Source organism: Marmota flaviventris, chromosome 7 (genome assembly GCF_047511675.1).
Source record: "Marmota flaviventris isolate mMarFla1 chromosome 7, mMarFla1.hap1, whole genome shotgun sequence".
NCBI classification, from domain to species: domain Eukaryota; kingdom Metazoa; phylum Chordata; class Mammalia; order Rodentia; family Sciuridae; genus Marmota; species Marmota flaviventris.
Window position 1 is genome coordinate 70,665,122 of NC_092504.1, and position 12,958 is coordinate 70,678,079.

At 35.2% G+C, this 12,958-nt stretch overlaps 1 protein-coding gene across 1 annotated transcript in view; it reads right to left on the reverse strand.

Annotated features, from left to right (window-relative positions):
* The window catches only part of LOC114096349 (estradiol 17-beta-dehydrogenase 11-like), a 34,791-nt gene extending 22,377 nt beyond the window's left edge, over positions 1 to 12,414 (reverse strand). Inside the window, exons 1-4 of the mRNA XM_027939837.3 lie at positions 12,069 to 12,414; positions 9,696 to 9,803; positions 4,604 to 4,735; positions 3,273 to 3,379 (exon numbers count right to left, since the gene is read on the reverse strand). Coding sequence (XP_027795638.1) covers positions 3,273 to 3,379; positions 4,604 to 4,735; positions 9,696 to 9,803; positions 12,069 to 12,278 — 557 coding nt within the window. The 5' untranslated portion in view covers positions 12,279 to 12,414. The remainder of the gene's footprint in view (positions 1 to 3,272; positions 3,380 to 4,603; positions 4,736 to 9,695; positions 9,804 to 12,068) is intronic.
* Between the last annotated feature and the right edge of the window lie 544 nt (positions 12,415 to 12,958).

Sequence of the window (12,958 nt, forward strand, 5' to 3'; positions counted from 1 at the left end):
TTTCATTTGGAAATAGTAGTGAAATTATTGTAAATGAACATTATTTTTCCAAATAGGTTTTTAAAATAGCTTTACTGAAGCTGGGTATGGTAATGCACATCTGTAATCCCAGCAACTTGGGAGGCTGAGACAGGAGGATCACGAGTTCAAAGCCAGCCTCAGCCATTTAGCCAGGCCTCGAGCAACTCAGTGAGATCCTGTATCTAATAAAATACATATTTTTTAAAAAGGCTGGGGGATGTGGCTCAGTGTTTAACACCTCTGAGTTCAATCCCTGGTTTAAAAAAATAGCTTTATAAAAATATAAATTCATTTACCATGAAATTAATTCACTTAATGGGTACAAAATTCAATGGTATTTGTATATAATATTAGCAATTTTAAAAATTATGATATAGATAACATAAAAGAATATAGTTCAGTGATAATAATTTCCCTTTTTTTTTTTTTTTAACTTGGGGCATTCAACCACTAAGCCATGCCTCTAGGCCTATTTTGTATTTTATTTAGAGACAGGGTCTCACTGAGTTGCTAGGTGCCTCGCCATTGGTAAAACTGGCTTTTTTTGGGGGGCTGGGGATGTGGCTCAAGTGGTAGCGTGCTCGCCTGGCATGCGTGCGACCTGGGTTTGATCCTCAGCACCACATACAAACAAAAGGTGTTGTGTCTGCCGATAACTAAAAAAATAAATATTAAAATTCTCTCTCTCTCTCTAAAAAATAAAAATAAAAAAATAAAACTGGCTTTTTTTTTTTTGGTAGATGGACATGATACCTTTTGTTTTATTTATTTATTTATTTTTATTTTTTTAAATATTTATTTCTTTAGGTGTAGATGGACACAACACAATATCTTTATTTATAGGTGGTGCTGAGGATTAAACCCAGCGTCTCAACACGTGCTAGGCAAGCGCTCTACCATTGAGCTATAACTGCAGCCCAGTTGAGGCTGGCTTTGAACCTGCTATCCTCCTGCCTCAGCCTTCCTAGTTGCTGAGATAACAGGTGTGCACCACCCACAGGACTCAGTTTTGCTGAGTCTTCTTGCACTGGTAACTTTCATATGTCCCACACTGGGTAATTGGCTATTTGAGTTAACAAAATACATAGCCAGTTAATTGTTTTCTTCTGAAAATCAAAGTTACCTAAGAACAAAATACTTAGCAAGCATTAAAAATACATTTTTGCACATCTGCCATGAGAAGTAGAGAACAGAGGGTGCAGTTCAAAGACAACTCTTTACTTTTACTTGGGAAATTTCTGTAAACATGTAACTATACCTTGGTAACCAAGATCTTCCTATATATTCAAAATCATGTAATAGTATTGCTAGGAAACAAATGTTCACTGATCCTCGTTTATATGTGTGTGTTGTAGAGCAATGTACCACCTAGTTTCATTCCAAATAAATAAATGTAGTCATAAAAATATATGTTTTCGAATGTAATAAAAAGATTGACTTTCCCTTCCATGAATCCAGTTCTATCATCTTGTGTATTTTCACATTAATCATTAAAACTGTTGACCATAACTCCAAAAAGAAACTGAAATATTTTTTCTAAGAGAGATTATTAGGGTTGCAATAGATTCTACTGCTGTGGCAACTTGGGACAGTAATAGATGAGGGCTACACTATATGAGAAAAAAATCAGGTAAATCTGTTTTTCCTCATTTCATTCTAATAACCAGGAACCAGAGCATATATACTTAGTTTCATGGGAGCAAATTATTCTGGAACCTAAGTTGAGAGGTGAGACCTCACTGTTTGGTGTGTAAACAAGAGAATGGAATTTAAACATGATACCAACAGACACCCTTCTGTGACTGAACACCTGCAGGAGTCCAGATTCTATACTAAGTGCACTGAATTATATGATTTAACTGTAATCATCCTGATGATTAGATGCTGTTTATATCCTTTTTTATAGGTGAGGAAAATGAAGCACAGAAAAGCTAAGCAATTTGCTTAAGACTGCACAGCTAGTAACTGATTGAGTCAATAATCAAAATATCATCATTCTTAATAATCTTATTCTGGAAACAATCCAAATGTACATAATATAAGACTATACAGCCATAAAAGTGATCAAACAAAAGTTAACAATAGCAACAGAGAGAAATCTCCCAAATACAGTGTGATTCCACGTATATAAAAATTTAAGAATAAGCAAAATCAATCTGTGGTGCTACAAGTCAATATAGCAGTCACTTTAAAGAAGGCAAGAAGCACTGTGATTGGGAAGAGTTCCTAGAGAAGCTTCTGGGGTGTGGTATATTCTGCTTTTTGATTTGCATGCTGGTTAAGTGGATGTATACACTTTGCAATATATACTGCTGTATACTTGGGATTTCTTCATTTCTTACAACTATGTTCTACGTTTAAATAAAAAAGTTTTATGTTTAAAATCAATGTATCTGTTTAATTACCCAGTTGTTAAAAACAACATCTGATAAATATTGATTTCTGGCTGGCAGAAATCTTCAGTATCTCTGCAAAACTTCTATCATCTATCAGATGCTTATCCAAAAAACAGAGCCAAATCAATGCTGACCTGTTAGCTCAAATGACACCCTTGTATGAATTTTAAAAAGCCATTTTTCTTCTCAAGCTATTTCATTGCCATCTGCTTGAGAAATCATTCATTTGACAGTATTAAAAGTTCCTATTTGCTAAAATATAAAAATAGTCAAGAACTAGCAGGCTCACCTGGCTACTATAGTGGCCTCAATGATCAAGTCTTTACAGCCCATTTGGGCCCACAATTACTATGACTGACCTGCTATAGAAAATTCTTCAGTTATTACAATGATTTTTTTATGAATAATCATTCAATTGTTAAACTCCATTGTTAGAAGACTTTCAATATTTAGAATCCCAAATACACACACACATTCATTCTCTGTTATACTGTTTTGCATCTACAAAATTTTACCCATTTTTATTCATATTAAAGTTATTAATATTAATTTTGTTCTTGGTACAGAAATATTATTGTTTTGTACAACGCCTTGCTGCTAAGAGGGATGAAAAATGCTTTAAGTGGTTTGTTTATAACTGGATAAATTCCGTACAGCCATTTCTAGAATAGTTCTCTAGTTGAAATACAGAAAGCAATTAATAGTTGATAATGCTGTTACACAAGACACCATCCAACTCTTTCTATTTTAGCAATTTCAATTCTATTTTGATAAAGACGGTCCTCATTAAACAGGGTAAAATATCTCACACAAGTTAAGTATAGGAACCAATGAAGAAAACACGTGCTAACATACCAATAAGCCAGTAAGAAGGGAACCCCAACTAGCCCAGCTGCTGAAGCCACAGTGACAATGTGACCATGATTATTCTTCATCATCGATGGGAGAAATGCCTTTGTAGTCTAGAAAGAGTTTTTATTAAGAGAGGAAAAAAAAATATTGTATTTTTGATTTGCAGACTCATTAGGAATATTTTGAAACAAAGGTATATATTTTAAACATTGTTCCTAATATGAATAAAAACCCTAAACTGTCAAATGCAGTGACATAAGGCAAGTGGATGGGATACCCACATTAGAAAAACTAAGCAAAACAAAGATATGAAAGCTCTAAGAATCCACCTCATCTAAATGGTTAACTTTTTATATCCATGACCCTCCACCTCTTATCATTGAGGTCTTCTACTCATATATTAAATGGGGACAATAATCTAAAATTATCTAAAGAATTTACACTTAATGTGAAATTGTTAGAAAACAACTAAGTTATATCAGCAAAATATTGAAGTAAAGAGCAATCATCCAGTGATAACTAAACAATTCACGTACTAAACATTTATTGAGTACTTACTATATGCAGGAAATGCAGAAACAAGACAATATTCTACATTTTAACAAACATAAAAATACTAATGTAAACATTAGTAATCTGGGAATAATAATATAAAATAATACTGAAATTTCACTAACCCCAATATTCTTTTGCTATGCATCATCCTGAACTCACACCCAAGAAATCTTTGAGGAAACTTTTTATGAACTAGCTAATCAGGAACTATTTGGAGATTTTAGAAACATGAGGTATATATAAGATTTAAGACCTTATGAACAGTGAGGTTTAGGATAAAGTTTGCAATTTTTAGTCCAGGAAATAATATGAGAATCTGGAAGCAATGGATTCATCTTTACAGAACCACAGAGGTGACTCAGATGGTCTCTATTCTTTCTTTATTTCTCAACAATTGCATGAAAATGTAAAAACCTAGCTGACAATTAGAATATACACAACATCTGAAGTTTATAATTATTTATTATTATTATTATTATTATTATCATTATTATTTTAGGGAGAATGATAGGTAGAATTTATTCATAGCATGAAAAATGAACTCTGTGTATAATGTTATCCCTAGTACCTAAAAAAATTTTAACATGAACTTAATACTTTTTTTCCCCAGTGGTGGGGACTGAACCCATGTCCTTGAGCATGCTAGGTAAGAGCTCTACCACTGACTTATACCATCAGTTCTTGATTTCATACTTTCGTATATTTGCTAAAAGCTCCACTTTCAACTTAGTCTTTGGAGTTTTCAAAATGGAATGTTTTGTAAAACAAATCATACTCACCCAAAAATGTGCAAGTGTATTGACTGCAAAGGTCTTTTCAATTTGAGGGTCTTGTGTAGAAAACAAATCTGATGTGTAGACTACACCAGCATTATTTACTAAAATACTAATATCTCCAATTTCTGTCTTCACCTTTAAAAATAAGAAAAATACATCCATTGAGAGGTAAATGTATAAGTCTGCATGTAATCACTATTCAAGGAGTATATTTTTTCACTGTATGTGGAAAAAAGGTTTATCATCCACGTGCAAACATGAAAACAAAAAGAAAAAAAACTTTTTATTTTAGACAACTATACTCAAAACAGCTCTGCCAACCAGTCTACTAGGTAAAAATTTTCTTTTGCAACTTAGTCTCTTGACTTTGTACTATAGGTAAAAATTTTCTTTTGCAACTTAGTCTCTTGACTTTGTACTATTGATTAGAGCTCAAGAAGCAATTGGCTAAGCAGTATTTACTTTTTAAACATGATTGCAAATGGTAAGCCCCCAAAAGTTAAATTTATTGGCAAATTCTGAGACTTCTATGGAGAATTATGTAAAATTGACTATACTATACTATAAAGCTGGCCACATAGTTATTTCTTTCTTTGTATTTATGTTCAGGGTCACTCTATTCTATTGCTTATCAGCTTAAGTGGCTGTAGGCTTAGGGGTGAAGAGTGGGGTAACTTTGGTTAGCCTTGAGTTGAGTCCTGGCTTTTCTACTATCTGAACTTTGATCGTGTTATTTAATCTCTCAAAACTTTAATTGATTCTCTTGAAATAGAGATAATAATATGGTTTGCTTGTGAGTTATTTTTTGTTTTGTTTTTTTGTGGTCCTGGGGATTGAACCCATGGCCTTGTGCATGCAAGGCAAATACTCTACCAATTGAGCTATATTCCCAGCCCTTGCTTGTGAGTTATTCATGGGAAAAATGAAATAATGCATGTAAAGGCGCTAGATATACATAGAGAATTGCTACTGTTATCACTATTACTATTGTTACTTTGGTACTGAGGATTGAACCCAAGGGTGCTTAACCACTAAGCTACACCCCAGTCCTTTTTTTATATTCTATTTAGAGATAGAGTCTCGGGCTGGGGATGTGGCTCAAGCGGTGGCGCGCTGGCCTGGCATGCGTGCGGCCCGGGTTCGATCCTCAGCACCACATACAAACAAGGATGTTGTGTCCGCCGAAAAGCTGAAAAATAAATATTAAAATTCTCTCTCTTTCTCTCTCTCTCTCTAAAAAAAAAAAAAAGAAAAAAAAAAGAGAGAGTCTCGATGAGTTGCTTAGGGCCTTGCTAAGTTGCTGATGCTGGTTTCCAATTCACAATCCTCTTGCCTTAGCCTCCCAAGCAGCTGGAATTACAAGCATGCACCACCAAGCCTGGAATTAATATTATATATCATTATTACAGACTTATTTATACTTATGTGCATGGAACATGTTTGAAGATTCTTGCCCATCTGAGGTATCTATGAGAGTACTTTATATGAAAATACAAATATGATGTAAATAATATAAGAACTATGCATGCTTTCCTAACATGCATGTGTGGTACAGGTATGTGTTTTCTTTTGATAATTAAATCTCTACTTTGGTATTTATTCAGAAGGAGAAACACTTGAGAGATTAAAGTGATCATATACAAGTCCAGAAAATAATATGAGAATCTGAAAGCAATGGATTCATCTTTACAGAACCACAGAGGTGACTCAGATGGTTTTCACAGCTATCTAGGTAAAATGATTTCAGGTGAGGAAACATAAGCAAAAGAACAGAGCTAGCTGCAAAGAATAACAGAAGGGATCCTTTGAACTATAAAGATATTTGCATTCAATAGGGAAGAATTACAGATAATGCAATTTTTTTTCAAAATAATAGGTATATATTCTGGACTTTAATATCATCAGTAACAGTTCCTTTAAATAAGAAAGATTATAGAAACTTTTTTTTAAGAGAGAGAGAGAAAAAGAGAAGAGAGAGAGAGAGAGAATTTTTTAATATTTAGTTTTCAGTTTTCGGTGGACACAACATTTTTATTTTATTTTTTATGTGGTGCTGAGGATCGAACTCAACACCCGGCGTGCCAGGCGAGCGCGTTACCGCTTGAGCCACATCCCCAGCCCAAGAAAGATTATAGAATCTTAATGCTTAAGCTCTACTTTTCATAAGACCAGGGTGCCAAGGGCTATCAATGCAAGGTTATCTTATATGATATTTTTTACATTTCTTTGAGTAACTAAAATTTTTGGTTGAATAGACTCTAGAGTCATAATGAGTTTTGCTATATAACATATTTCAAATAAAAGCTAGCTTCTATGAATGGTTAGAGAAAATGCTATGGTGTGTTTGGGTCTGAGGAAAAGGTGGTAGCAAAACACCTATTAGAAGTTTTCACTTTGTTATGCATTTAACATGATTTCATTATTTATCTCATGTGATTCTCATAATAATTCTATGAGGCAGCAACTCTTGTATGTACACTTTAAAGATTGAGAAACAAGAAACACAGAAGGACTGAATTTCTTACTCAAGGTTCCATGGCTATTAAAGGGTGGGGCTGGGACACTCCCAAATCTGTCTAATCTCAGAGACCAAGATAAGACACCTCAAACCGAGAGAAAGCATGGAGGCAAAGGTCCATCAATGCAGAAGGCTCACCCCACACCACTAAATCTCATCAGGTTTTATTTAAATTAGTTAAGTGTCAAGCTAAGTTATTTGGGCCTTGATCAGCACCAATTGTACCTATGTCCACATCTCTAGAACAATATAAAAACTGTTCAGAATGATGCCCCCAAATTATCAAGAAAGCCAGGATGTTTTATGTTGTTGAACTGATGAAACTGTTATAATGTTATAAGATATTAATTCCTATTTCATATTACCAAACATTATCATATTTCCCCGATACTCCTGACTCTTTTCATTATTACTATTAACTCTTCAGGATAGGACTGTCTTGTTTGCGCATTTCATAATAAAGAAAGCAAGTCCAGAGTTTGTTTAGTGATTTCAAATGGCCTAATACCCAGATTGCTATATTAATTAGCTACTTCAAAACGTCTGATCATATGTCCTTTGTATACTCTGTTTAAGTACACAGGCTTAGAACAATTTCAATAAAAACATCATAGTTAAAATAGTTGGAATGGGCTAAAATAATAAAATTATTTTTTTCCCAGAACAGCCTAGTCCAAGATGAATGTGGAAACAAATGTTTTCCATTTAGATAACTAAAGATGCTGGGCTAGTAGATTCTTCTAGCAATATCTAACAACAAAATAATATAGATCATGTCCTGGGACAGCTACTGTAAGTACTCTAAGTACTTTGCATTGTTAATGCATTTAATTTTCATTAATAACCAAATGAAGTAGGCACTGCGGTAATCCCCATTTTATAGTCAGTAAAATCAGATCTGATATAGAGGTTAAGAAATGTGTGCACAGTCATATAGTTGGCATTAACTGAAGAGCAGAATTTGAACCTGCCAGTCTAGCTCCAGAGGCTATGGTCTTAACTATGCAACATGTGCTTCTGTGGGAAGGATAATCATTATTTATTCCAGCTTTCTAATCCAATTTTTTAGGGTTAAAAAAGAGCTTCAGGAGACATCCAAGGATATTTCCTTGATAAGAATCATGGACTAGGTGGGTGTGTAGGGTACACAACATGTAGTCTCCTGGGTCCTGCCCTAGACCTAGTGGAAGAAAACCTCTGGGGCTCGGTCCCAAGGATGTAGATATATTTTTTAAATTTACTTATTTATTTATTCTGATTAGGTATATATGACAGCAGAATGCATTTTGATTCATTTTACACAAATGGAGCACAACTTTTCATTTCTGTGGTTATACAATGTAGTGTCACACCATATGTGCAGTCATACATGTACTTAGGGTAATGATGTCCATCTCATTCTATCCTCTGTCCTGCCCACATCCCTCCTCTCTGCCCCCTTTTTGCCTAATCAAAGTTCCCCCATTCTTACCACCCTCCCCCCCCCATTATGGGTCAGCATTCACTTATCAGAGAGAACATTCGGCCTCTGGTTTTTTGGGGACTGGCTTACTTCGCTTACCATATATTCTCCAACTCTATCCATTTACCTGCAAATGCCATAATTTTCTTCTCTTTTAATGCTGAGTAATATTCCATTGTGTATATATACCACCATTTCTTTATCCATTCATCTATTGAAGGGCATATAGGTTGGTTCTACAGTTTAGCTCTTGTGAACTGAGCTGCTATAAGCATTGATGAGGCTACATCACTGTGGTATACTGATTTTAAGTCCTTTAGGTATAGACTGAGGAGTGAGATAGCTAGGTCAAATGATGGTTCCATTCTAAGTTTTCTAAGGAATCTCCATACTGGTTTCCATATTGGTTACACCAATTTGCAGTGCCACCAGTAATGTATGAGTGTACCTTTTCCCCCCACATCCTCAACAACACTTGTTGTTGTTTGTATTCTTGATAACTGCCACTCTGACTGGAGTGAGATGAAATCTAAGAGTAGTTTTTGCAATTAATATGCACTAATTATAATAAAAATAGGTTTTAAGAATGTAAAAAAAAAGAGTAGTTTTGATTTGCATTTCTCTAATTACTAGATACATTGAACATTTTTTCTTGTATTTGTTGATCAATTGTATTTCTTCTTCTGAGAAGTATCTTTTCAGTTCCTTAGCCCATATATTGACTTGGCTATTTATTTTTTTGGTGTTAAGTTTTTTGAGTTCTTTATATATCCTGGAAATTAGTACTCTATCTGATATGCATGTTGTAAAGATGTTCTCCCACTCTGTGGGCTCTCTCTTCACATTATTGATTGTTTCCTTTGCTGAGAAGAAGCTTTTTAGTTTGAATCCATCCCATTTATTAATTATAAGAATGTATATTTTTAACAAGCTTCCTGGAAGGCTCTGCAACATACTAACATCTGTGAATATCAGCTCTAGAGACTAATTCTGGGTCTAGCCAGCTTCATAGCATTGGAAAAATCATAGTATTTCTCAATTACCTTGTCAGTATCATCTCCAAAATACCTCCTAGCTCTAACATGGTGTGCTTCTAACTAAATATAAAATTTTACCTTCTTTGCAGAGTTGTAAACATCTTCTCGGTTACTGCAGTCTACTACAAAGGAATGAGCCTGGGCACCCAGTTTTCTGCATTCAGCTGCCGTTTCCTCTATGCCATACTAGAAAAAGCAACAAAAAGGCAAGAGAACAAAATAACAAATTACATGAACATTAATGTCAGCAGATGAAAAAAAAGGGGGGGCCAAGAAAATCTCAAAATAAAAGGTTAATTATTTAAACTAACTTCACCTAAAAAAAAAAAGCAAAAAACAAACAAACAAAAAACCCTCATTACATTGTCCCTAATTTTTTCGACCACTTGTCACAAATTCTGCTACTATCAGCCAGATCTGACAAGCCTCCATCATATTTGATTGTCAAAATACTGTCTTCACTTGCTCTTTTTATTTCTTTTCCTCCTCATTCTTTTAATCCAGTGGCTGGAGAATCCTCTTCAACAGAAATTGGCTCAACACCTTCTACCGCCTTCCCAGAGTAAAAACCAAAATGTACACAGTAGTTTCCAGGAAACTTTATGACCTGGAGCTTCTGTCCTTCCAACTCTAGAACAGCATGTCCCATAGATATAATGGGAGCCATGAATGTGATTTTAATATTTCAACAAGCATGATACAAAAATAAAATTTAACTTACCAGTATATTTATTTGGATCAATTGAACAATTTTTCTCTCAGATGCCTTCTGTTGAAGAATTGTCCCTGAATAGTTGTACTAAAGCATACTAAAGCCAAAAGTCAACATCATACTAATTAACAGAAAATTGTTCTAATAAATTCAGTAAAAGAAAACATTAGATCAGTTAACAAGGAATTGCTCTGATACATATAGTAAAGGAGAATTAAAGGCATTATTTCCAAATGGATTGCACCATATAATTTAGCCAAATATGAGTCAAACACTTCATGATAAACTCCTCTCGTGGTCTTATACTTTGTTTTACTTTTGTTCCAGTGAGACTTAATGTTTTGGGTATGCATCCCAAGAAATGACACAAAATGAAAGTTGGTATCATTGTGCTTAACCTGAACATGCAAGAAGTTAAGGAGAGGCTGAATGTGGAATTCAAACTCAGGTCATGAATCAGTAAGGGTCAAACCAGGCAGAACTATGCATTACAAAACAGGCAGCAAAGTTTGGTCAGAACCAGTTCCAACAATATCTAAAAGCCCAAGAGCTTGTTGATGTGTAGTTTCTGTAACTCACAAGGTTGTGGGATTTGACCCAGAGACAAATTGTTCAACTGATCTTTCATTTAGCCCAATATATCCATATTATCATTTTAACATATAAAAATGACTACATTGTTTTTCACACCAAATCCTTAAAATCAAAATGGGTTATTTCCATCCACAGCACATTTCAATTCAGAAATAGCCATATTTCAAATGTTCAACAGCCACAAGGGGCTGGTAGCTATGACTTATTCTTCTACTTGACAGCTGAGATCTACATCTTTTACTTCTCTCGCTTCCCTCTGTCCCAGGCTTTGCATTTGCTGATCTCCCTTTACAGAGAGCAGAGGGTTCACTGTTTTCTCAGCATCTTCTGGTCTTAATTGTCTCCATTTTTTTTTCTTTCAGTTTTTTTTTTTTCTTTTTTGGGGGGTGGGGTACCAGAAATGAGCCTGGGCACCCAGGGCACTTGAACACAGAGCCACATCCCCAGCCCTATTTTGTATTTAATTTAGAGACAGGGTGTCACTGAGTTGCTTAGGCCTCACTTTTGCTGACGCTGGCTTTGAACTTGCTATCCTTCTGCCTTAGTCTCCCGAGGATGGTGTTTCTGGCCACCAGGTGCCTTCTAGAAAGACTTTTGGGTCCTCTTTTCTTCCTTAAGCTCATGCTTACACTTGTCCTGGGTAAAAAATTACATTGGAATTCTTTTTTCCTTTTTATTGTTTTTGTTAAAGATTATTCTAAACATTACTCTTGCCAATAACTATAGTAATGTTGCTTTATGTTGGATATAATCTTTTAATTCATTTATCTCAGTAACTGCAAATAGGATGCAATAGGTACAAGCTTCTTAATCTTTTAATACCCTAATACTTTTTCTATATGACTAAGATTTAAGATCAGTGAAATCAAGTTCAGAAGAAGATCACAAATGATTTTAAGGGCAAAAGTGAAGATCCATTTACAACACTCATTTAGCCATGGGAGGTAATTGAAAAATCATATCCTCTAGGTATTCATCCTGGGATCATAAATATATTAATTCATGTCCCTCCCATCTGTAAAATGGCAATGGTAAGTTTTTTTCCATCTTCTTTACAGAGATGTTGTAAAGGTGTTTGCCAGCAAAATGTAGCCATGTCCACAGATTAAAGGTACCAGAAAGGAAAACATAGTAAGCACTATTACCTTATTGATATCCCAGAGAACCAGTTTGCTTTTAAGTTTGGCAAATTCATAGGCAGTCAGCCTCCCAATTCCATGTCCAGCTCCGGTAATCAGGACGATTTCTCCGGTGACTGATTTTCTTTTTTTAGGAATAAAAAGCTTGACAAAAGATTCTAAATAGAAAATGAACAGTAAGGGCAGAAGCAGGACTAACTCCACAAGGAAATTCATCTTTTTCTGTGGCTGTGAGCTTTGGTTATGTTTTCTTTTACCAAACAGTCTAAACGGCTTTGGAGAGCTGAGTGGTCAAAGATCGGAGTAAAAGCTAGAACAAGGAAGAGCTCCTTTACCAAAGAAAACAACCCTGAAACCGTTCCTTCCGCTGGGCTGGGCTTTGTTAGGTTTTTTGCAATTGGCTCGGGCTGCTGTGCGGAGCCACAGCTCGCTGGCTCAGAAATCTGGGAGGGACCTGGTCCACACCAAGCAGAGCTTCCTAGTTCTCAGCCGCAGGGCACCAACCAACTATGCAGCCTGCGGCGGCTGTAGCCTTTTATCCACTTCCTCCCTGTCTCATGCGCGGACCTCTGACCGCGGAGGGTTAGTTGCCTTTGTGTTTTCCTAAATTTGATTAAGTTTGGTAAATCCAGGCTGTTAAAAATACATAAATAAATAAATGTGTTTGCCAGCGATGCTTCTTTGGACGTTGACAGTTTTTTAACTCTAGATAAGGGATGTAAATGTAAAATTATAGGTTAAAGGACATGGTCCTGCTTCTGACCTAGAAGTGACTCTACAGCACATTTAGTTTGAATTAAGACAGAGGAAACTGTCCTTTCAAGGATTTAGCCATAATCAAGTTTTAGGAAAGTGTTTTATCATATTAAAGGGGACCATTTCCCTAAGAAAAAACA